At 40.7% G+C, this 26019-nt stretch overlaps 1 protein-coding gene across 4 annotated transcripts in view; it reads right to left on the bottom strand.

The window, feature by feature from the left end:
- The window catches only part of LOC117814897 (PDZ domain-containing RING finger protein 4-like), a 159825-nt gene that overhangs the window by 20567 nt on the left and 113239 nt on the right, over nucleotides 1-26019 (bottom strand). For all 4 annotated transcript variants that reach the window (XM_034686468.1, XM_034686469.1, XM_034686467.1 and 1 more), the window contains 2 exons: nucleotides 7303-7556; nucleotides 3144-3246 (listed from right to left, as the gene is read on the bottom strand). In XM_034686468.1, the coding sequence (XP_034542359.1) occupies nucleotides 3144-3246; nucleotides 7303-7556 (357 nt within the window). The remainder of the gene's footprint in view (nucleotides 1-3143; nucleotides 3247-7302; nucleotides 7557-26019) is intronic.

The raw sequence follows: 26019 nt of genomic DNA, 5'->3' as shown, positions 1-26019 counted from the left end.
TGTACAGTGTGTGTCGATAGAGAAATTGGCTACGTAGAGCCAAGCCGTTTTTTGAACCAGGCTGTAAAAATGTTTATTAACGCTGCAAAGATTGTCTTTTTTGAATGGATGTGTATGTGGTTTCTGGTGTTTCTGCAGCCAGCCTCAAGCGGATCCTCGATGAATTGCAGTTTATAACACTTCTGCATGGGCTTCATAGATTGAGACCGGAGGTTGCCGCTTGGTTGAAACTGCACAATGTTAAACCAAAACAAAAATCCCAAAGAGACTAAGTCAAGTTAAAGGATACTGAGCCAGAAAATCCCTGGGTTTATCACTATGGGAGCTACTTCCACATTATGCATAGACATTAGATCCAGTGTTTATGTACAGATATTGATTAAGGCAGCTCTGACTTCATGTAAACACATTGATTGTTGATGATGTAGGCTCTACAGTGTGGGTCATACTGTTTACATATGTGTATATATATCATATATTATTTATGAACTCTATAGCCAAAGTGTGTTTTGATGTCTATTCTTTTTGTTGTTTCACTGAATACTGTATTAAAAACCTTCCTGCAATATGTGCTGAATCCTGGATCCACTAATATCCATAAATGTATTATGTCCAGGGAAATAACACATAATCCTTTTTTGCACAAGTCCTTATAGCTTAAGATGATACCATCTACTATGAATACGTACTTTCATGGCATCTGGCATCTCTCCACCTCATCACCAACTGCGCTCCAGGACTCTCACATGTTGATTACCCTAACAGAAACATCAATGTCCTGCTGTATTAGAAAGGTGAATTAGATTTCAGTGGTTGCCTTGTGATGTGATGGCAAACTGCTCTCCCCCACTGAGCTTTTTCATCTAACAAAAGGTAATCTAAAAGAAATGTCTTCCCTTCATTCTCTGTGCTCTCCTTCAGCAGGGAGCGAGGGATCAGGTCGGCTCTGATAGTGGCTTTTTAGCCATCGCTTACATCCCCCTCACAGTGTGTTCAGTTGACATACAGTAAGTGAGGCTGCATTAGCTCGGTATGAAACTCCCCATGCATGAAATAAAAACGGTGAAAGCTGCAAAGCATACTCAGTATAATAGGATTTGTTAATAGCAATGAGGCATAAAGAGAGGCTTTAATATATTATATTTGTTCCGATTTGACACTGGGGCGTCTGCGATCCAACTGGGTGCACAGATCTCTTTTAGGATGTGAAGGAAACAGCTCTAGCTCAGTGGGAGGAAGCGTGCAGAGAAAATTCAAATGAAACAAATAAGAGGAGGGAGGGGTGAGTAATCATCATACATCAGACCAGCCGGAGCCCTCGCCGGCAATATGCTCGCACCTCAATGACTCGGAAATAAAGAATATTGGACCAAAGCGGGGAGCGGAGACAGAGTCTGCTTATCTCTCCCCGTCACAGCTGAATCAGTGCATCTATGTATATCTGTATGTGTCAGAGCTCAACAGCTTTAATAACATCACCTTTCCAACTGCTCCTGTTACTTTCACTCCTCTAAAGATGCAGGAGAATAGAAATGTGTTTCTACCTATTTTTTTCTCTAACTGCACCTGACAAACTCACCTTGCTTTAATTGGGTTTTATCGAGCATAGTGTTAACAAGCTCCCCAACTTTTTCTTCCAGAGTTGTGAAAACATTTTACAGATGTGAAGAAACAGCTTCTCTGTCTGGAGGTTTTCACTTCTTTTGTCTTTGCCTGGCAGGAAAAAAAAAGCCCAAACATTGCGGCATGTCATCACTGCCAGCGGGGAAAGAGGATTTTTCAAGCTTTGTGCAATGTGGCTGATCATCTGTCACTACTGTCCCCCCTGGGATCTGCCTGTAGAGTCAATTAGTGTTCGGGTCCTTCCACCAATTGTTAAGCATCATTAAATACAAAGTGCTGAGGGAGTGAGTGTCCATGTGTTGAAGAGGTCAGGTGAGGGTTTGTACACATGGTTTTTATTAAATGTTGTCAGCAGTTTCAGCACCAAGGCTTCCCATTTGTTTGTCCGCAGTAAGGCTGTGCTGATACTGAACCTTGGGAACAAACTCCAAATCAATAATAAAGAAAACAAAAAATGAACAATACTGGCTGATACTGTTGTTTCTTAGTAAACACAAACAGTCCTGATGAGCATCCTTTGAAGAACCAGTAGACTCAAAATCCATTCAGATTTTTTGAAGTTGCTTGATAGGACCTCCAGACGTGAAGTTCATCTCTGTCTTCCTAAATTGTAAATTTGTTGAGCCCAGAGCCTTTAAGTGTATTTGTCAAAATGCCAGATCAACTTGTATTTCAATAATGATGGTCCATTTTCCTTGCATTAAATAATTTTTTTTCAAACACGACGGTTCAGAAAATATTAAGATGACGAGTTTTTGCCCAAATAAGGACATGACTGACTTGACTCACGGACGGGAACACATAGCTGTTGGCTAGGAGGCTCAAACTCCGCCCCTTTACGTCACACTTGGCCTGTTTGAGTTCCGCATTTCCAATATGGCTGCCGCCATCCACTGGCTTCAAAACAGCGCTCAGGAACAGATGGGTGATGTCACGGATACTAGGTCCATATTTTATACAGTCTATGTGTGAAACACATATATCATATGAACACCAAAGCAAAGCAGAAACCCAAAGTCTGGGGCGCTGGTGGCCTAGCAGTCTAAGCGCCTCACATACAGAGGCTACAGTCCTCATAGCAGGGGTTGCCAGTTCAATTCCCGGCCGCGACCATTTCCTGCATGTCTTCCCCCACTTTCTACTCCCCACTTTTCCTGTCTCTCTTCAGCTGTCCTATAAAATTAAGGCAAAAAGCCCAAAAATAAAAGAAACCCCAAGTCTGCATAAATATGGTGTTGCTATGCTCTCGACTCAATTTGGTGGATAAGCCGGCAAAAGGGGATGGATCTCCATTTACAGTTCTGGCCAATTCACTAGTGTTTGTTTGGGACAACAATGCCACTATTTGACCCCCCAAAATGGATCCCGGACTATCATATGTGAAAATGACCTAAAACAAGCAATGCAATTGTGACACAATCCCTCTCTCCTTCTATTGTCTCTCCATGCTAAGCTAACATAGCTCATTACAATTAATTTGTCAGTTGCAGGAAAGCAGTGATGTCAAGTGTGACTCCTACCTCATACTCAAACTCCTCTGCCCTCTCTCCATCAGCTGGAACAGGTGAGAGGTAGTCCGTCCCATCATAGTAATCCTGGTCCATGGTATGAAGAGAGTGACAGCTGTCGGGGGAGACAGACAGAGGGAGAGAGAGGAGGAAAAGCAGGGAGAGGGAGAGGCAGAAGAGCAGACAGAGGTGGAGAGTTGAGCATGAGCAAGAATACTTTCACACATTTTCTTTCATTTGCGTTCAATACCTCTAAGTGACAGGATTTCCTCGCCTCTGTCTTCGCTGAAATCCGAAGAATAAAGGATTTGTCAAGGGCTTTCACTGTCACTGGTGTGCGTGCGATAAAAGTACAGCCCCTTGATAATAACAGCGTATCCACATGATTTGTTCCTGCTCTTGACAGACAAAACCCCCCACACTGTACAGTTTAATTCTATTGTGCTTCCCTCAGTCACTGAACAAAACCACATTGTGTGGGTCTAACAAGATGAGCAGCGTCGGTGCCACACGAGATAATCAACGTGGACAAAAACTTTAAAAAGAAGACACTGTTGAACGTGTTGAGTGATGTGTTCAGGGGTTGTCTGACTCTCAGATTACCCAGCACTGTTATGCTGTCTCAAAACAATCTCCCAGTCACAAAACCAGACTGGTAAATGTCAAAATGCTTTATACTTTGACGCCTCAGTATTGCACATGTAAGTGCGTGGCAGTAGAACATAATTACAAATTTACAATGTTGCCTCAAAAAGAAGAGCTACAAACATTTGTTGCATCTATAAAATCAGCTGTATATTGGATTGTGCACCTGATCTCAGATGAAGAGAGGAAAATGTGATTTTTATGGGACACATTGATTACATTTGGGCCTGGCCTGGGGCTGTAAGTAGCCTGCGAGCACACGTTTCACAGTGTTGCCTAGTTTTTTTATTAGCCCATTTGCTTTAATCACCTTGTAAACCTTCCCTGAGTCAAAATGGATGCTCCAATTATGGCAGGAGAGCCCCGTGGGGATTTCTATGGTGATATTGGGTTGGATACATACACGTGGTAATGACTTTGATCAGATCATGAAGAGCATTTTATACCTTTTGTGCAACAGTGACAATAACACATATTTTTAACGATGCTTTCATAAATGAGCAAACAGATGGAGCAGATGACTCAAATTCCATTTGTGGATGTCTAAACAAGTCTCCGATGGATTCAAAATATTTATGATTTTCAGAATTTATCGCCTACTGTGACTTTACACACAGGGTTTGCCATGACTGTCCCGACTTCAATGCTCTGTGCTGCATTGTTGTTGCTTCATTGTCGCATTCCCAAGAGGTGAAACACAAATATTCCTCTTTGCTAAAAGTCTGAACGTCCTTTGAGATGAACAGAATATAAACCAAAACGCCAGAAGTGGAATGAATAAGTTTCTTTTGTTGTTTTCCAAAAAGCTCTCTAGTCGATACTTTCAGCTCTCAGGATCTTCTCTTGTACTTCTTTTTATATCTTTGAGGTATTGTTCTTCCCAGTATCCAAGGGAGATAATCAGTCTTCTTGTTGTTTTACCTTACTTGTTGTTTTGAGCTTCTTTGCAATGAAAATAAACCGAGTACATCTTTTAAATTTAGAGACGTTTAGGCCTGACAAATATATCTAAAATTCTAAGTTATCAGGGTGTTTTACACGCATACTATCAACATTGATGAAGGACACGTGGAACATCAATCTACAAGCATTTCACAGGCTCGATTGTAGCAGCCTACAATTGCAAGATTTCATGTAAGATTTTTTTCTTGTAAGTTGGGATGTTTTGAGGCTGTACATTCCAAGTAACATATCAAACATCAGCTAAAAGCGACGATGTTAAACGCTCCAATAAAAGCCATCTACTGACTGAGCAGACTGTCTTCTGACATCATTTCCCATCACAATCCCAATTCAATAAGAGTTGGGATGACGTATATGTTGTTTATAAAACAGAACTTGACGTTTTGAAAATCATTTGACCTAATGTTTAACAGAAAATAGTGCAAAGACAACATTTAACCAGAGTCCTAGCTCTTAAAGAACTAGGGTTGTAGATGATCAGGTGTCAAGTTACGAAATAAAATATGTAAAATTTAAATGAACTATAGGAAATTGCAATGAAATTCTAATTTTCCACACCACATGGCAACTTCAATGCTATTCATTTCGAACAGCAAGATTACTACCATTCTTTTCACACTCTATGGGAGCAGTACTTTATTAACAGAGCCTCTGGTTGGTGGAATGTTAGGGACCTATAATTGGATGATATGGCTTGTTTCCACCAAGCAGTCTGGTATGTATCAGTACAGATCGGTAACGCCTGATCCTGTTTGCGTTTCCACAGCCAATCGTGCCCTACTTGGTGGGCGGTGTGTAAGCCGGATGCCGATAGCCGCGTCAGCTACGAAATAGCGTGACGTCATGGCAGCGCGACAGAGTGTACCCCGCTAATAAATGCAACGAAGAAGAAAAATGCGAGAAAGGTCTGCACCTCCGCGCTCCACCTTGGAACGCTGTTTATTGACGCCATACATGCCAAACAGAAAAAGTTATCTTCCCGAAGTCCACTGGAGATTTAAACATGGCAGGGTTATGTGTTTTTCTTTATTACCGCTGTCGCATAGGAAGTGACGATTCCTTCGACCAATCAACGGACTCCAGTGTTTCTAGCTCCACATTCTGGGGTCGGATCGGTATGTCTGGCACCCCAACAGAAGGGTACCAGAAAGCGGAATGGTACGGCTCGGTAATTTGGGGACCTGTCCCGGTTTTAGTCAATGGAAACGCCACAAAATGCGTGCCGTACCGAGACGAACCAAACTGAACCGCTTGGTGGAAACGGGGCTATAGACTCACTCAAGGCACCAGAAAATGGCTAAGCTAAGCATATGTCTAAGAATTTTCAACAAGGATGAATGACGACAAGAAGATATTGAATACTGGATTTATTATATGGATTAATAGTAGGGTCACCATAAAGACTCTGTAGTCTGAGGCCAAAACAGGAAGCTCAGGAAAGAAACATTCAAGTTGAAGTCTGGATATAAGTTGTCTGCTTTAGCGCAAGGAAGTTTCTTTCATTCAGAATTCCAGGAATATTAAAGACACAGTCAACAATAACCTCTGATGTTTCAACAACATTGCAGATCTAAGGGGATTGATAGTTTAAATATCAAAGCAGTGAGTTTAGGGATGTAAATATCAATGCCCATGGAGGACTAAAAGGTATTGATTGAATCACTTGCAACTTCTTGGAGGGACTGAAAGATGATCCTCCATCACACAGAGAGGTTAAGGTACAAACAGCTTTCTCTGTATAGGACCAGAGTGACCATATTCAAGGGCATTTCTTTCACATCAGCCAGCAAATCATAACTATCCACCATGTGACTTTGTCAATGCTGTGTTCAAGTGATGTAGGACAATTTCTACGACTTGACAAATCCATATGCTCATGTTTTCAAACTCACTTGAAGCTGTCATGCATGAATAAATGTTTGATGGATTTTAATTGCTCAATATTCTCAATCTCAGTGTTTTCTTGCTCAATGTTTATCTGCTCTGTGATTAAAAAATAAACGTAACATTGAAATGCTACGCACAATTCAAACATGCATTCATTATTAATGTTAATTAGGCCCACTTAGCCCGGTCCTTATTCCTCTGTTTTTTAATTTGAAGTGTCCTGTTTGTGAGAAGGAGATGTGAAGGACATTGAGAAGCTCATTCATCATACAAATCTATATTTGTCAGAAACCAGTGTGCAGCTGGTTAGACAATTCATTTTATATTTCCCAGGCGCCTTGCATACTTGTAATGCTAATCCTGCAAACACTGATATTTCTGCTTCATAGCTCAATAACATTTCTCACTTCTTTTTTTCCCTCTTTTTAATTACGACAAGTCCCCGCCAAAGTCACAACAAGGACGAACAACAACAAACTCTTGGTGGCACTGCACTGAAATGCTTTATTACAGCAAAACCAAATGAAGGAATATTATATCAGTGGCATCGTTCAAACTGTCTCTTTGTTTTGAATCCCTTTCTGTAATAAATTACATCTATTAAGTCTTAAAAAAAAGTGAGAATTACAAACTTAGTGAGCATGGTTGGTGTTAAATGAGCTTCTGTTGTACATACCTGTCAGAGAGCAGGAAGGGACAGACGTCAGGCACAGGAGGGGTTGAAGGCCGGAGCTTTGCCAGCGCCATGATGTGTTCAAAGGTGATGTCGGTCTGAGTGCACACATCCACCACATGGATTTCCTGAGGGGGGCCATGGGGGCGGCCGCTGGGGGTCCGCCTGATGACCTGCACCACGACGGGGTCCTTGGCAGGGCGAAAGGCCTCCAAGGTCTCCTCATGGCTGGACTTGGACAACTCCTTCCCATTCACCTGAGGACGACGGGAAAATATGAACTTGTGTTTATTTTTCTGCTTTATGAATTTCCCAATGGTTTATATAGTGTGCCTTATTTTGTTGACTGTTGCTATAGAAACAGTCAATGAAAGATGAGCCATTGTTGATGTAGAGCTAACCTTGGTGCTTCAGTTAAGTCTCTGTATACAGAGCCAGAGAAGAGCTTTCCATTGATGTGACATTAGGCTAAAAGCCAAGAGAGAACCCTAGGTACAGCGAGTATTTCTCTATTATTGCTCTGGTTCTCTTGTACAAAGTAAAAGAAACTGGCTTGAGTCTGAGAAATGTTTGTAAAATAAAATGGAGCCTCGGGCACACAGAGACTAGTTTTGCAGGTCAATGACCTCTGTCTCTCTCAGCGGTAGACCATATAAATATTTGATACTTATTCAGTTTGTGGAAAACAAATCGTTACATCCTCTGTACTACACTGCTGCCGGCTTTAAGAAATTCAACTCCTTCCTCTCTCTTAGCCAGCACATGCTTTAGTATAAGCTTTAAGTCATTTATGAATTTAAACATTTATCTTAAATGATTACCTGGCTTACTGATCCCTGCCTGTGTTAAATACTTGATTCTGATTGGTCAAACCCCTTAACAACTGTTATTACCTCTGTACAACAAAATAGATGCAAGGGAAAACCTGATCACTAAATCAATCTATATAAAGGAGTCCAACAAATTTATACAGTTTATGATTTTACTTGTTCCTGTTGACAATGTGGCATAAAAACATCAGATTCAGATAGCATCGGTAAACAACATGGTTTATTTTGAGAGCAAAAAGCTTTAGATTGTTGATCAATGGCTGACCAGTCACCAGCAGAGATACGAAGACAAGAAGCAGAAAACAATGCAGAAACAAGAGAGGAATGCTAAAACACACAAAGCTGAGTGAATGAGATGTCACCCAAAATGAAGAAAACAGACACCAAGCAACCACAAACTGCAACACAGTAGGGCTTTGAGAGTGTACAGGTGCTGCTGTTATTTCTACTTCTGTTATGAATGCCAATGAGTAAGTGCTAATGTTCTGACTTTAAGTTGAATGTCAGTTCGACCTGCAACAGATATAAATACCATTGCAATAGAAGCGCAAACAACCTTCAAGAGACTATTTATTCAGTCTTGTCCAGGGAGTAAACATCTCCACTTCACGTCCGGGTCTTGTCTCACCATGTCAAGACTCTGTTTTGCACAATCACCCACTCACCATACATTATCCCTTACAGATCACATTACTTGTATCAGTATTTTGATGTGTAAGTAACTGTTTACAGGTATGTGGGTGTAAAAGACTTATGTTAAATTACAAGTATATGTTTTTGTATATATACTTGTGAATTAGTGGGGCTGTAGGTTTGTGTGTGTGCGTATATGTATGTGCATATGTTTACATGTGTATGGGTGTATGTATGGGTGTATGTATGTATGTATGCATGTATGTATGTTTGCATGTATGTTTGCAGTCATGTTAATGTATAGGTATAAACACAAAAAAAGGAAAAAATTACAAGTGTATGTTTTTGTATACTTATGAATTAGTAGGGCTGTAGGTTTGTGTGTGTGCGTATATGATATATGTGCATATGTTTACATGTGTATGGGTTTATATGTATGTATGTATGTATTTATGTATGTATGTATGTATGTATGCATGTATGCATGTATGCATGTATGTATGCATGTATGTATGCGTACGTATGTTTGCATTCATGTTAATGTATAGGTATAAACACAAAAAAAGGAGTATGGACAATCTTTAAAAAAAGATGAGTATTGGATATGTTTGTATATAAAAGGGAAGCTTTAAACTTGATTATTAATTACTAATTAATGACAGAGAAGGGTCGGGATTTAATAAGTGTTACTTCTTCCCACTCCTTTTTGGACATGTTACAGAATTCATATTAGTGATGAAACAGCTTTGTTTCGATTTTTTTTTTGCATTGTTTGTGACGTTTACATTTTTCTTTTATGGGGTATGTCTTTTTATTCATTTGTATTAATAATTGACATGTCCGAAATAAACACTTTCAAAAATAAATAAAAAAAAAAAATCATGAGCAGAGCCACAACCCCAAAATACAGAGCTTTTTTTTTTTTTTTGCAATAGATGGATACAACCATGACAGGAGTGGTGTGACTGACTTGTACATCATCAAAATTGTTCTTAGCTTTAGAGTCAGATCCCAACAATACAACCTCCATACTCTGAACATTCTACAAACAGCACTGTCCCCTCTAGGGACGTTCTCAGGGTCAATACATTCATAGAGAAATTTAAATTGTTCTACTCCACACTTGATCAAAAAGAAATCTTCATGAATACAACATCTGAAAATGTACACCCACTCACACAAAAAACACAGTTTGACGCAACATTATGTGAATGTTAGATCAAAGCCCAAATGGCCTCTCTGTTCACTCAGTCCATCTTCAAACTCATCTTCACAAAATGAACTGGATTTTCTGGCAGATTGAAAACCATTTGCACTACAGCTGGCACATATAAAGAAAATCATTGCTTCATTTAACATCAGTAATTTCTTTGGAAGAGAAACCATGGCTGTGGAATACCTCAGAGAAAGTGCTTTGGTATAAACGCTGAAACCAAAGATTATAATTTAGATAACCGCTGAGAGGAATTAAGGTAGACACTCCATAATTACATTTGCAGTTGTATTTAAATACGGTTTTGGAATGGAGCGTTCTGCCTGCACAGCAGACTGAAATTAGCTGAAATGATAACTAGAGAACAAAAAGCCAACATATATAGTCACAAGTGGCAGCTGTGGAGGAATACATAAAAGCCTGGGAAACTCAACAGCAGCAGTGTTTCAGAAGCCGGATCACAAACTGGTTTTGAAACGCAACCCAGTGGTGGAAATGAAAACACATCAGACTGTCACAAAATGACCTAAATTCATGAGCAGTGAGCAGCTTCAAGGAGCTGCGGCTGTGTGTGTGTGTGGTGCCTCTAAATGAACATTAAAGATGCAGAAGCCAACAGGGAACTCCTACAGAGAAAGTTTAGATTTTCAACCCCAGAATTTTAAACCATTAATTCCTCACTTGTGTCTTTTCTTTTACACATTTCACTGAATGTGACGCCGTACATTTTGAGAAATGACTCAAAGTGTTTTCACTGGGAGGAGAGGATCGATAGAACCTGACAGCATAAATCCTCAGTTAAGTCAGGCTCAGCATGGATGTTTTATTTTTCCTAATAAATATGTCTACATGCATGTTTCGTTTCTGGGTAAGTCCCCACTAGAGATATATAAGACCAGACAGTCGGTTTGTGTCTTTGAGCAGATTACTTTTGACTCAGCAGATTAGTATGTGGTTGTATAGTGCAGTATCTCTGGAGTTCTGGAGGCTAAAAGTAATTGCTTTTCTTGACAATTTTTCGTATGAAATCTGCGGTTGAGTATTTTAAATTAACCTTTTGGTCTATGTAATTTTATCAATCTGCAGCATGTTTTTTATTATTCCTGCCCGGAAAAGTTACTTGGTTGTAAAGTGCTTTCAAGCCGTAGACTTGTTTCAGCTTCACTTATTACATTAAGTCTGTCCTAAGGCTGTCAGTGTTGATGAGTTAATCACAATCAGATTAATTCTGTCCCTTTACGCACACTATAGTCAAGCTGCCACAGTGTCTTCCTGCTTCCTGCTGCCACTGGGATGAAACACAACACTACCAATACACTTTTATAGGTATTAGATATGTATCTCTTCAAGTTAAAGTTTATTTAAAGAGTAGGTTTTGGACCTTTTCATGACTTAATTGAGAGGCTAGGGCAATGGGTAGAGTAGAAAACAGGGAGGAGAGCGGGGATTGCATGTGGCAAAAGACTGCGGTTCGGGTTTGAGCCCAGGCTTTGAGGACTATAGTCTCTGAAGGGGTACTAAATTTCACCACCAAGTTAAACTGGTGCCTGTCACAAGCATTTTAAACATTTATTTTATGCGCTTAAATTTTTTTATTTTATCATTTTTATGGACTAGAACAGGCTACACTTCCCTGCAAAAATTAAACAAAATGGTAAATGGTAAATGGACTTGTACTCATATAGCGCTTTTCTAGTCTTTCTGACCACTCAGAGCGCTTTTACACTATTCGTCACATTCACCCATTCATACTAATTCACTCACTGATGGTAGAGGCTGCTACAGTGAGGGACCATCAGTGTTAGCTAATCTCATTCGTTCACATTCACACACCTCTGAACAACAGCGGGAGCAATTCGGTGTTCAGTGTCTTGCTCAACACTTTGGCATGTGACCGCAGGAGCTGGGATCAAACCGCCAACCTTCCGATTGATAGACGACCGACTCTACCCACTGAGCCACAGCCGCCCTTTCTAAATCTAATAACAAGTAAAAAAAATGGTGGCAGAAATAATAAATTCATGAACCCCTTCTGTTGATCTTGCAACTCCTCGAGGGAGACTTATTCATTATTTAAACAAATAAAAAACAAGAAAATTTAATCAATTAATAAATTAATAAACCTCAAATCTGAAAATTATTCTGCATGCCTATTTTGGGTCACATCCACACAAACACACACAAACCATTAGGCTCTTTGTCTTATACATTTGTGTCCACACTTCCTCTTAAAAGGGCACTTGGGCTATTCCCTATTGCACCGCTGGTTTTTGGGGGGTCTCTGAAGATACAGCATTTAAGACCAAAACAAAGCAGGGGCAGAGAGTAGGCTTTCAAACATCGGGGGCTACATCATCTATGATTCATATTAAATACCTCTTGGACACCTCTTGATGACTTCATCAGGGTCATATTCTCTAGTTTTAAAAGCTCCCGCCAGACAAATCAAACAAAAGGTGAAGAATCCCTTTAATCTATTCTTTCAATTCAACACACACTCCACATAGCTCAGGTCATAACTTGCAAACAGAAATGTAAACAAGTATGAGAATGAGAGAACAGTTTAATATCAATGATACTGTGGATCCTGGTTGGTTCCCATGTGGGTTTGTGTCTGTGTCTGCTTTATTGTTTTCTCTTTCACTTCTCACTGTGTGTCTCTCTCTAGAGACTGAGTGATGCCCCACAAAACAAAAAACACCTTATTTTCTCAGCCTTAACCATAGCCATGTATAACTCCCTTAGCTCTTGTAGTAACCTGGTCTGCTCCCCCTGCTTCTTGATGTGACCTTTGTTTGTAGCGATGCTGCATTAATCACCTGAGCGGGAGATAAACTGGGTCAACACTGCTCCTGTGCAACTGTGGGGCAATTTGGAGGAAAAATAAACGTGCTGTCGAGCAGCTTTCCCTCATCCCTCCTTCCTCAACACTCCTCACAGACCTGCTTTAATTCTGTTTTTTTGTCCAGTCAGCAGATATTACATACAGCAGCACATACATTAGAGTTAAGCGCACTATATTAAAGAAACATGGAGCACTATAATAATTTGCTTTTAAATTTCCTTTGATTGTCTCTCTCTCTTTCCTTCCCTGTTGTATTTCCCTGCTTGTGTCTCGCTCCGCAGGCTAATCCTGGAACAGGGAGCCTGCTGGAAACAAAGGAGTTGGAGCAGACAAATGAGGCAGCCTATGGCGTATGACAGTCCCAGAGAAAAATGATCAAATTTCCCAGCTCTCCCTCTGGTACAGCTTGTCCAGTCCAGGCTCCTCCTTCTTGGAGCCTCATCCCTTGCTAGCTCATACTCCATGACCATAATAAAACAAGTGGAAAGGCAACAGGAAAAAGAGGGGGAGTGGGTTTTTTTTTTATTCTCTTTGCTGGTTTTCATGAGAGCCAGATGGAATAATTAATCCTTCAATCAACATAGGAATATTAAGTAGCCTTAACTCCTTCATGAGGGACTTCGCCATTCTTGGCCGATGTATATCCAGCTAAACACACTGCCTCGTTGTGTTAGTTGCCTGGGTCTGAAGTCCTACATGACAGATGGAGAGGGTTTCTATAAGCTTGGCTGCAGCTTCCCAGATATTCCCAGATATTCAGAGGAGGAGATCTCCCGTCAGCACAGTCCTCCAGATGTCTGGTGATTAGAGACGCACTATATGGACTTTTTTGAGCAGGTACTAATAATAACCCACTCCTGATGGCCTATACTGATAAGCTTGTTGATTTTCCCCCAAATTTTTAATTTTATTTTAAGATTATTTCTTGGCTTTCTGCCTTAGGTAGAGGAAATGTGGGGAGAGAGAGAGAAATGACAACTGTGGCCTCTGTACATGGGGCGCCTGCTCTACCTTCTGAGCTAAACCTGTATGTTTTTTTTTATCTAAGTTCATGCTATGGAATTTATGAAAACTTGATGGCATGAAAGGCTATGAAGCAGTGAGCAAAGATGGAAATATATCAATATTCTATATTTACCATTTCATACCATATCACTATGAATAACAAAGAAAAGTTCTGACTCTTCAACTGTCATTTTCTTTTACCTTATCAAAGTTAAAATGTGCAAAGAATGTTACTAACTTAAACATAGTACATCAAAAAAATAACTTATACTTGGTGGTATGGCTCTGTTCTGGGGGCTCCCTGCCTTTCCACGTGCCTAGGTGGAATGTCAAACAGTGGCAGTTCTAGACCAATTTTACTGGGGGGGCCAGGCTGGGGCCAAGGGTGTTGTCAGAGGGACACATTCAACCCTGACAAAAGAGACTGAGAAGGGCGAGGACCGGCTGAGAACAAACTGGCAAAACATCAGTGCATCCCTATATACTAGACATATATACTACTGTGTACTAGATCAATATGCAGACTGACAGCAGCTGTTTGGCTGTTTACGCTCAACATGAGTCCCTTAGCGCTCTAAGGGACTGGAACCAAGTGCCACATGCATGTGTTCCGCCTGTAACATCAGCGCGATACCAAAGCTTTTTTTATTGTATAATATTTGTTTGGTGTTGAGGGGGGGCCACAGGGGGGTCCAGGTTCAGTTTTACTGAAAAGCCAAGGCAGGAGGAGCAGCAGCAAAGACCTCCCACTGTCAGCTGATACTGGAGGTAACTAAACAGTCAAACTTTAATGTGAGTTATTTTTGCAATTGGCTGTATTCCCAAGTAGCTTTAATCCTTTCAAAATTAAACACCACTTCTTCCCCATATCTAATGCACACACTCAGTACAAGCTCTACAGCCTCTGGAAGTTTCAACACAAATATTTTGATGTTGTCACACAAGTATCATGCAAAATATTCAGATACATATTCATTCATAAACACATGCTGGTAAACAAAGTCTGTTTGTAACAAATTATATAGCAGCTGGAGTGTTTACTGAGTTCAGTGCAGCTCTGAGAGCTCTCCATACGCACAGAGTCAACATGAATTATCTTAGTAGTCTGGAACAAAGCAATGGGGATTTTTCATGAGGGATCATTTGCTGTATAACTGGGCCAGAAGATGATCAGGTAAATGTGATGTTGGATGGAAATCTGCGCTGGGATGGAGGAATTGGACCAGGATGCATCTGCTGGCTGTTTGCACACGGATCTGCAGCAGCTGTAGCCAGAAGAGAAATGTTTTTTTGTTCAAAGCCTCCCCAGACGACCAACAGCCTTCCCAAAACAAAACCAGCTTAGTGGAGTGTAGCGAAAGGATGAAGCCGCTCTTTTCTTTTCTTGCATTTTCTCTGTGGCAGAGTCCCGTATTGACAAAGACATTCAAAAATGTTGTATTTGTGACGCAGTCGAGTGCATAAGTCTCCGCTCCAGTAAATATCACACTACTTTGAGCTGTCTGGAGCTTTTATGAGCAAACAAACAGACTTGAAAACTTCACCAAAAGTCTTGTTTTTCCAAATATGAAGCTCTAGTTGCCCACAGCAAAGCTCAGAACTGAAGGTACTCTCATCTGTGTCCCATCTTATCGTCATTCCTCCAGGTACGAGGACAAAAAACACAGAACAAACACGTAGCAGCTCAGCTCCACTCCTCAGGCATCTCTTCTGTTCGAGCTTTTGTCTCATCGACTGCTGCCTCCCATCAATATCTCCAAAGACCGAGGGGCAGAATGTTGTGACAGTGGTAGTAAAGAGGGGCCGGTTTATCTGTAAAGATGTCAACTTCAGCCACATCTGATGCCGCTTGTGCTGAGGGAGTGTTTGTGTGGCAGGAGGTGCAGACACTGCCAGCAGCTTGCAGAGGATTACTGATAGGAGTGATTGATGTACTTCTTGTGCAGGGAAAAAAGGCAGCCTCAGGCAGTAGACTCTAATAGTCCATTAGCTTTTTATGCCTTCGAATTAACCGCATACATTGCTTTATGGCGTGAATGTAGCACTTTGAATCTTAATGAATTGTTTTTGTTTTCAATTTTATAGTTTATGCTGTGAACAAAGAGCGAGTCCGCCTGACTTCACTCGTATCCTTGTTGGACCGGAGATGCACTGAAATGAATAACACAAGGTCATCTCTTCTACTTCTATTACACAGACTGGTAAACAAACCTTTCAGGGGTAGTATAAGAGCATCAAAGGCTTGTATTTAACCAGGGCATGTAACCTTGCATGTTGTGCTTAACATCTGTACAGGCAGCAAGCGTTAGCAACACACTGTCTCCATCTCCTGTGAGCCGTCACCTGCTGGTTTGAGTGGCAGCCTGTGGGGTTTTAAGTGTATGCAGGCAGATGGAGGACGTGTAACATGTAGGTCATCCAGCCTCAGGAGTGCAGAGCTTACAGCCGTCAATTACAAACCTGTTCTATCTTCATCTTTTGGGAAAAGGCAACATGACCCCTCCGCTTTAGGGACCGGTCATCTGTGTATAGGGCCTTCAGATAAAAGAGTCAGAGGAGGCTGATGAGGTGGAGGTACTAGAGCTGTGCCATGGAGATAGAAGAAGGGTCGCTTGTGCTGCTTAAACCCAACAGAGCACTATAAAACTGACACCACATTACTGATACTCAAAATAAAGGGATAGATCAACCCTGTGTGAATGGAAGATGACAAGATACCAGGGGTGTGCCATCTAAGGCACCTCATGATTCGATTCTGATTCAGGGTGCTACGATTCGATTATTCAACAGTTATCATGATTATAACGATTTTTGATGCATCTTTTTTTCCCCATTCAGGATTTCTTTTTTTTTTCTCACTTTGTGGCCACTTCATACTTTAAAAAAATATGTTTGTCAGTATCCATTATTTAAAGTAACTAAACAAATGTATCTCCTTTATCTTTTATTTTTACACAGCAGGCACCTTGAGTGCTTTCGGAGAGGTAAGGTTGAGAGTGTGTGCATAACATTTAACATGGAGGAAGTTTCCCAGCTGAGCAGCAACAACCATATTGGAGGCGTTATCAGTGACTAAAACCAAATCTTTGTCCTTAATCTGCCATTCTTCTGCTACTTTTTGCAACAGCTCAGCATTTGCACCAGTGTGGCTCTCAGTCATCACTCTTGTTTGGAGGACATAACTCACCAGCTCCCAGTCGTTGCGCAACTCACTCATTAAGTGCGCTGTTACCGTGACATATGATATGGCAGAATAATTTTCGCTTTGGGAGTTTGTATCTGGGCTACAGCGTCTACATCGGAGCAAGAAAGCCCTGGTTGTTAACGACAGCATATGGACGCCATTTTCACCTGGTCCGTTCCTTCAGGTGTCCGGGCGGCATGCGCCACTTTCACTTTCGTTCCGTGAGCAGCGGTTGTGTTCCTGTCATTTAGTCAATATGAAAAATAATCGTTTTTGAACATTTATGAATCGTAATTGAATCGTCACGTGTCGCATTGCAATGAATCTTACAATCAATTAGTCGGCACACCCCTACAAGATACTGTGTAATAAAAAGGCTGAGTAAAAAGTCGCAGTAGCTCTCTACATTGTAAACTCTTATTTCCAAGTTTTTACTCAAATGTACTAACAGTGTTTCAAAAAAAGTGGCAAAAAAACGTGTTTTTTTACTACCATTTTTGTGCAAATAAAACAAGACAGTAGACGCTCATTTGCTAACTCTTATGTTTTTGTAGGTAGTTAAATATATACATTTTTTTTGTGGTCAGGCTAGCTGTTTTATCTTGCTTACAGTCTTTATGCTAAGCCAAGCTAATTAGCTTTTGGCTGTAGCTTAACATCAGCATACAGAGTGGTAGCCATAGTGGTGAATGTAAATGAACTAAGAAGAAGAAGAAGATGATGATGAGGACAGAGAAGAACAAGGAGAAGAGGAAGAAGGAGAAGAACTAATCCCAGAGGGAGAAATACAATTGCCGGGACTTGAACTGGTGACCCTTTTGTTTCCAAGCCAAGTCCCTACAGACTGACTCTGAACCGCTTGTCCTGTCTTACCGACCAGTCAAAGCACTTTTACGCTATATGTTACATTCACCAATTCACACCACATTCATACACTGATGGCACAGGACGCTGTGTAAAGTGCCCATCCACACACATTCCCACAACCACCACTGGCCACATGGTGCAATTTGAGGTTCCTGCCCAAGGACACTTTAGACACGTGGACTCCTGGGAAAGCTGGGGTGGAACCACCAACCTTACAACTGCTAGATAACCAACTCTACTACTAAATCACAGCCATTCCCTCATCAAAGACTTTTCAAAATGTTTGACTTCTTCTCTCCCAAGTGTCTTTCTCTGCATTGGAAGTTCCTTAACTAAAAGTTTGTTGGAAGTTGTAGTCTTTTGGGATGCCTTCTGTGCTTTTGTGAGAGCAAAAACCAGCAGAGAGATGAGGTAGTGAGACTGGAAACAATACAAAACCAAGGTTCCTAGTTGGACTTAAGGGATGTTGTGACTTACGGTCAACACCTAAAACCACAGAATGCCCCTCAGAAGTTGTTGCAGACTTCTGTATTCATGCATTGACCTCAACATTGTCTTTTTATCATGAACAAGATACTTTTGAATGCATCTTTTATTCCAATGATTTGTGTCCATGCAAGCCTCAGAAATGCTCCGGTATTGAACTTGGCTTCTTACTTCTTCTGGGACTCTGAATGGCAAAAACAAGTCATTCTATTATTGCTGCTGTTTGTTTCCCAACTGCACCTGTGCAACAATAGAGCAGAGCAGAAGACAGAGACACAGGAGTGCATCTCACTGACTGCTGCTCTCTGCCTTTTTTGTGGCTCTGAGCACCTTAACGGCTTGCAGCTGAATTGCAGCTCCAACAACAACAACATCAACATGTTGCAATTCCATCTTTCAACATATAAAACTAAATTTGCATTTTCATAAATAAAAAACTATGAACAAGTGAGAACTGGAACGTTCAGAAGAGAAGTGGAATTAAATAGTCCCTGAGGTGAATCCCCATGCTGGAAGGTTGAGTTTTGATGCGAGCATGACTTCCACCTCACCCTCTCTGAGTGAGAAGACAGCTCAGCTCCTCTTTACACCCAAATGTCTCATTTCAATAATAAGTGTCAGAATAAAATACGGGCCAGGGTCCGCTACAGTACAGGCCTTATGACTGCATAAATCACTCTCAGACAGTCGGCGCTACTGTCTCTGTGACTCAAGCAACGCTCCAATGACATGAAACTGAGAGAGAAAGTGAGAGAGAGAGAGAAAGAGAAGGAGAGAGAGCGTGCCACTAGGGAAATCTGACAACCCCCTCAACATCTCAACATGAACCAATGTACAGGCCTCCTTTAACCCCTCTAACCACATAAAACACACTCCACAAGGCCCCTGGGTTATTTTTCACATTAAAGGCCCTACATGCTGCGGTGGAGGTTTTATGCCCACAGAACATTTGATGAATTCTGCCAATTTTCTTCTCTGAGCACCAATCTTGTGTTGAGTACTCCCTTTATTGTGCAACTCATTCGGAGTGCTTGAGCTCTTTCAATCTGCTCTCAAATTCACAGATCTCCTTCTTTACATATGTTTATTTTGCAATCTTTTGCCATAATCACTCAGCGCAAGGACAAATATTATACAAGGACAAAGAGAGAGGAAATCTGAGGATGAACTCTCCCAACACTCAATGTCAGAGGTGTTGAATAGCAGAGTATGAGTGAAGCAAGCTCTAAACTAATGAATGAATTGTATGACGATCCAATATCAGTGCCAAATCCTACATTTACTTGCCATCCACATTTGGGCTTGTTAAGGAAGTAGGAGAGAAATAAATAATTCTTCCCACATCAGGGTAACTCCAAATCTGTCTTATTCACATGTCGAGTGACTCTTCATCAACTGTATTGCTCGCATAAGCTGCTGGTATTCTTCAGAGTCTGTAAGTAGAGATAAACTCACCTTTATTGTTGTTCTACGTATTTATCTGTTGTAAATAGGAATAAAGTCGCCTGTTTTTTTAATCATAGGTCTATATTCTAAGTTACTGTCCTGTACTGTAAATGGATATTGGTTCCAAATATTCAAATTCAAATTCAAATTGACCCAGGTACATTATTGTTGTCCCTAAGAATCGAACATAACAGGAAGGCTAAGTAAGATGTGAAACTTACCAATTCTTGTGCTGAATGATGTAAGTAATTACTAGTTAGGCAGCTAAATACTGTTGCCTAACTAGTAATTAAAACAAAATATAAGTTATAAATAATGAGTGATATATATTATTTTAAAAACATGACCTGTACTAATTGTTGGTCACTGTTATTGTTCTGAAGAAACCTCTGACATTGTCTCCTACTTATAAATTCAAGCCACAGACACGTTTACACAGACAGGGCAGAGAGAGAGGCACAGACCTGAAAACAAAGCAGTTCTCACAAAGCTGCGTCTGAAACACTGGGTAAGCATTTAATTTTTTCATTTCTCTCTATTTGTGAAATACTCTATGTAATAATATCCACTTCATCTTCTTCTCCTGCTCATGATCACTTTCCCATGAAATTAGATCAATACGACCTTCAATCTTCATCACTTACAGATTACTGCTGAATGCCTGATAATTGCACTATCCTATTTTGGCTGGATTATGAAAGTCTGCAGCGGATTCTGGATATGATTTGATGCTCGTGAGGGAAGCGGAGTGCTAACTTAATCAGCTTGTTCAAGGTTAATGGTACATGCAGGGTATATTTGTTGAAAAGATTTAGAGAAGCACAGTTAATCTCTGTGCTTAACTTTTAAGATCTTGCCATCTTGGAGTGAGTTTTAATGTAAAATCAAGTGAGAAAATCGAATTAAAGTAAAAGCTGCACTTGGGTGGATGAATAACTAATGGATGAACAGCCTCCTTCTTGGTGATAACTGGTAATTGGTTTTGGGGGGGAGAGAAAGGAGCTGGGGATGGGGGGTAGTTGGATGATGCATGTGCTGTAGAGATCAGCAAAAGGGGCTGGCTGGCGTGAAAAGATGTAAGGAGTAATGGTGCCATCCATATGCTGACTGAAGAAATTCCAGCGGGTACTGTCATGGAACACCTCCAAATGTGCTGAGAGTGAGACAGGAGGTACGGCCAGTGAAGGTGCACAGTCGCACTATTTTCAACACTGAGGAGGCTGTAAGTACAACCAAATGTACGACTGCACTTCCTTCTTTTTTGCATATTTGTTTGTAGCACGAGTCTGTGTCTGATTGTCTCTAAATACTCTTGGGGGCAACTTTGTAAAAAAAAAAAATGACAGCAAGTATACACTTGATATTTGACATATCCATCAGAGAAATGTCAGAGCCATTCCCACCAAAGTCAAATGAATCTTCCTCACTTATGGTACAGGATGAGTCCAAGCAAGAGCTTTTATGAGAGAGGCTTGAAGCTTTATTTTCATGACTACCTTGTTCTGCCATTCTTGCAGAGATAGATAAATAGACCCTGCTCATATTCAGAGAGTGCTCAGGCGGAGTGCATTCAGAAAGGCTGGAAGGCAACAGTCATTAAAATCATTTAAAAGTAAAATTGGACGCACTTGTAACAATTCTGCAGCAGCCACTAACCTCAGATTTGTTTTTGGATTCGTTTAAAACAGAATTAATTTACTGACTCTTGTTGGGATATCAAGAGAATTTGCAACTAACACAACAAGAAGTGCATCCAAAATAAAATGAATACCTTAAAACTTTAAATACAAAGAAATGGAGCCAAGTAACTGTAAAACAGAACAATGAGGTTATCTCCACTCTGCAATAGATGTGTACAATCAACAGTTTTGGATCTCCAAAATAGCCATTTTATGTAATAAAAATAATGTATTTTATAAGTTATAGTTGTTTTGGTTTCAAGAGTTTGGCTTTTCTTATTTTTTACATCCCTGCTAGGAGTGTAACAATGCCTCAGTCTGGATCAATCCATTGATTGGGTGACCAATGATCCAATCAAATCAATGGAGAGTCCAAACACTGATCTACATTGTCATCATTGGGATATGCTTTTATTTTGAAATTCCTACCATTGGCATGTTTTGCAGTTTACACTCATGTGCGCCTGCATGTCATCCTGAACTTTCAAACAGAGCAAACCGTAAGCAGATGATGGGAAGCACAAGAGGTTAAGAAGAAGATGATGATGGACAAAAAACATGATTCCAGATGTATTGAACCCTATTCATCTTTTATTATCTGCTATTTCCCATGAACCTTAGAGTGCAGATGGGGAGACGCAGCTAGCTGATGGTTCATTCAATGCCTTCAAATTCCATGACTGGTCGTCTTCACGGTGGCCTGGGGAGAGTGTGAAAGCCCTTGATTGTTTCTTTCATGTTTAATATGCTTGTCCTCGAAGCAGAGGCAATTAGCACTGGATAAGCACTATTTACATAATGCAGGCGCACTCGTGATCACAACAAAGGCGTCTCGTCTGACTTCCCTGTCTCCTCTCATCTCCGACCGGCTCTTTGTCTGCAAGGCTGTCGTACGGTCGCTGGTTTTGGAATGAGAGTGGAGGTCAGATTGTGGCACGTGGAGCTTTGACAGCGCACACAATAAACTAGGAGGGTTTGAAAGGTTAGTCAGGACCCCTGTGGCTGGCTACTGATCTGCCTGTTAGCCATTAATGAGGAGCCGGTGCAGGTGGGGTGTCACTGAAAAGAGAGAAAGTAAGAGAGAAAGAAGAAAAGAGCCAAAGGAAGATAGAGGGAAGCATGGCCGGAGGAGGAGCAATCCTCTATTCCAGTCAACCTGTTATGCACATAATGTGTGGTATTGTGGGTATCTTTTGCCTGAGGCTGCTGTTTTTAGCACTTTCACTCAGAGGCAAATAAAGTAATTAGTGTCCCATCACAAATGTCAACCACCACAAAGGACTCAACAAGAGAGCTGACCGCTAAATCAAGAGTGCTTCATAGAGCGACAGCGAGCAGGTTCGGTCAATTCTGCCAATGTCAAAGGGAACAAAAAGGACATGATTACTCATGATAGCCCGAGGCTGCGACGGCTAAAATCTCATTCAAGCCTTTTGTGCGCCTAACTCATCTTCAAATCTTAATTCAAACACTGGAATTGTTCATGTGAAATAAAAAAAAAGCCGGGAGTTGCCTGGCAGGTAAATGGCTGGTGTTTTTTGATGAAATGTCAGGTTTATGGTGTCACTGGATTATAAGGTCTCTCTGGTGCCCAATGAGTAAATACTGGGTTATTGACTGCAGAGCACTTTGCAAAGCTCAACACCACAGGGATCAAGCTAACATGCTGCAAATACTGCCAACGCTTTGATTTTACAAAAAGCTGTTTTAGAAGTACAGGCAGTTTCAAAGAGTCATTACCTTCACATAGCAACTCAAACTCTACACTACAGCTGTAAAAAAAACCTTGAATGACGTTCTTGTGAAGTGAAGCCAACACATTAGATTAGATTTAGAGGATTAGACAACAGAGGACAGCACACAGACAGAAAGCAGACATCGTGAAAAAGAATTCTCAAAGTGATACCATATCAGCTGAAGGACACGCAGCCGTAAATAAGATCAAAACTTCCAATTGGAAGCAGAGCTGTCCAATTAGGGCAGCATTCACAATGAGACAGTGATGAAGTTGCCGATGATAATCTTATCCTTGTAAAGAGCAGCAGCACAATGCATGATTAAAAAGAAGGACATTATCTTCCAAGAGTGATCACAAGTGTAATCAATCCACTTCAACGCTCCCCCACGAGTTCTTCGCGGCACAGGGAGAGTGGCAGAGAGGTTTGAAAAGTCAATGTCTGTGGTTTTTCCCTCTCGACCCACTCGAGTCTCACTTCTTGTCAGGTCCCTGAGTCGATAAACAAAGGGATGTGAGGGGAAATTGGATGTAATTCAGTGCTTCCAACTGTGTCCTGATTACAGCATCGCAAGAGTGGAGGCAGAAGTGATGCACACGAGAGCTTACTGTCTTCTTGATCAAGAATCAGAGGTGTCAAAAGTATTCACATTCATTACTCAGGTAGAAGTATAGGGTTTAAAAAAACTTCTGTAGAAGTTGAAGTATCAGCTCAAGCTTTTTACTCAATTAAAAGTGTAAAAGTACAGGTTTCAAAACTACTTAAAGGTGCTGTGAGGAACTTTTGTTTTGTATCAATTCTGGCGCCCCCCTTGTCAACAAATGGATATCCTCTTATCTCTTGTCCTATACATGCAAAAGTAGTGTTTTCAACAAAAGCCTCATCCTGCTGTGTTCAACAGTCAACTTTATCAGGGAATGTGATTATTTTCCATGAAAACAGTCAAATAAAGGGTGGTTCTGAAGCAAGATGTCCATCATCTGGTCTGGCACCTACCCCCTCAGGGCTGTTTCAGGCATTAAAAATTACAACAGAGAAGGTGTCAGTGTTGCTGCTGATGGACTTCTTTGCTATTGAAGGTTATAAAGAGGCATCAGTATCATTTTCAGTCTGTTTCTCAGCCAGTTCAAAACTCCTCACAGGGCCTTTAAAGTATAAAAGTCAAAGTAATGTAGGGGGAAAAAATACCATTAAGGACAAAGGCTTAGGCTACGCCACAGGGGCCCATAGTGCACTACCCAACCTCCCAAAAAAAAATTCTCCTGAAGGCCATAATGAATATAATGTTATATTAATATGTTAATGTTGAAACATTCGGTTTGCACCTGTTTCAACAGTGTTCATGCCCATTGAAAATGAAGGTATTTTAGTACCATGCAAATACATTAAAGAATCATATATGTGTACTACTGAGCATTAACATGTTTCATGCAGTAGAAGATATGAGGACTAGTTGCCTAAAAGTATTGTAATGGTACCAAAAAGTCCAACTTCACAGGCATGTTGCCTTTATTGGAATTATGCACATCCAAGCATCGAGCACCCATACACATTCAAGACCCGGAACAGCTGGTGTTGACCAAAAAGGTCTTACTCAACACGAAGGCTAGATCGCTTCAAACTAATGTAGGCTAGCCAAAATGTTTGATTACTTTATTAAGACACTATCACAACGCGCACATAAATGTAACTAGTAAGAAACTTGGCCTCTTTTCAGATGGTGCAATTTATCTGGATGTTTCTATTTTTTGTGTTTTTTTGAAAGATGACAAGCCGAAATGAAATAGGAGTAAGGAGGCTATTTTAATACTGAGTAGAAGGTACAGATAATTGCATGAAAATGTAAGGAGTAGAAGTAAAAAGGCAGCTGAAAAATAATTACTCCACCAAAGTATAGATAACCAATATTTCTACTTAAGTAAGGTAACAAAGTATTTGTACTTCATTACTTGACACCTCTGTCAGGAATACTGTACCTGTGTACACAGAGCCACAGGAAAGTCACTAACCAGGCCACGTGATTCCTTTTCTCACAGATAACCAACCATCAAAGCTATATTTCTAGATTCTATATAAGACTGTAGAACCCTTTTAGTATGGGAAGTGTTCTGGTTTCCATTTGAAGTCCATGTAGGACTTTATAGCTTAGTTAAGAGCTACATTATTGCCGAGGTTGATGATTTACAGCCTGTTCTTATAGAGCTCAGTCAAAGAGCACTACGATCAATTAAAAGGCGTAAGAGCACTACAGGCCGACTGCTGTACTTAATATAACATTGTCACAGCCCAATGCTTCACATGAAACAAGACCCCTACATCACTGTCTGCACAGCAAGGACAAGTAACCTCTAATAAGAACTACAACAAACAATGTCAGCCAGTCCATTCAGTATGTAATGAAACACCTGTCAAAACATGTCCATATGACCTGAAGCTTTGCACACTAAATGAGCTGTAACATTATCCTGCTCTTGATGGAAGAATACATTAATGAAAAAATAGTCCACCTGGCACTTTTAATGTATGCAAAAAACAAGCAAACAAACCAATCTTGATTAACAACACCTGGCGTTGTTGTTGTTGTTTGAGGAGTGCATCCAGGAACGAGTGGAAGGATTCACAGGCAACTTGTGGCAAACTTCCTGATTAATGATTCCACCATCTCTTGAAGTTTCTCCAAAACTGAAAAAAAAATGTGTTGATGAACATATTGAGCTTGTGGACTCTCTCCAGAGCTGCACTTATTAGCTGGCGCTTCAGAAATATTTTGACATTACAAGGAGTAGCACAGACGAC

Source organism: Notolabrus celidotus, chromosome 6, assembly GCF_009762535.1.
Source record: "Notolabrus celidotus isolate fNotCel1 chromosome 6, fNotCel1.pri, whole genome shotgun sequence".
Taxonomy (NCBI): Eukaryota; Metazoa; Chordata; class Actinopteri; order Labriformes; family Labridae; genus Notolabrus; species Notolabrus celidotus.
The sequence above is the reverse complement of the archived record's forward strand: the minus strand, read 5'-3'. Positions and strand labels throughout refer to the sequence as shown.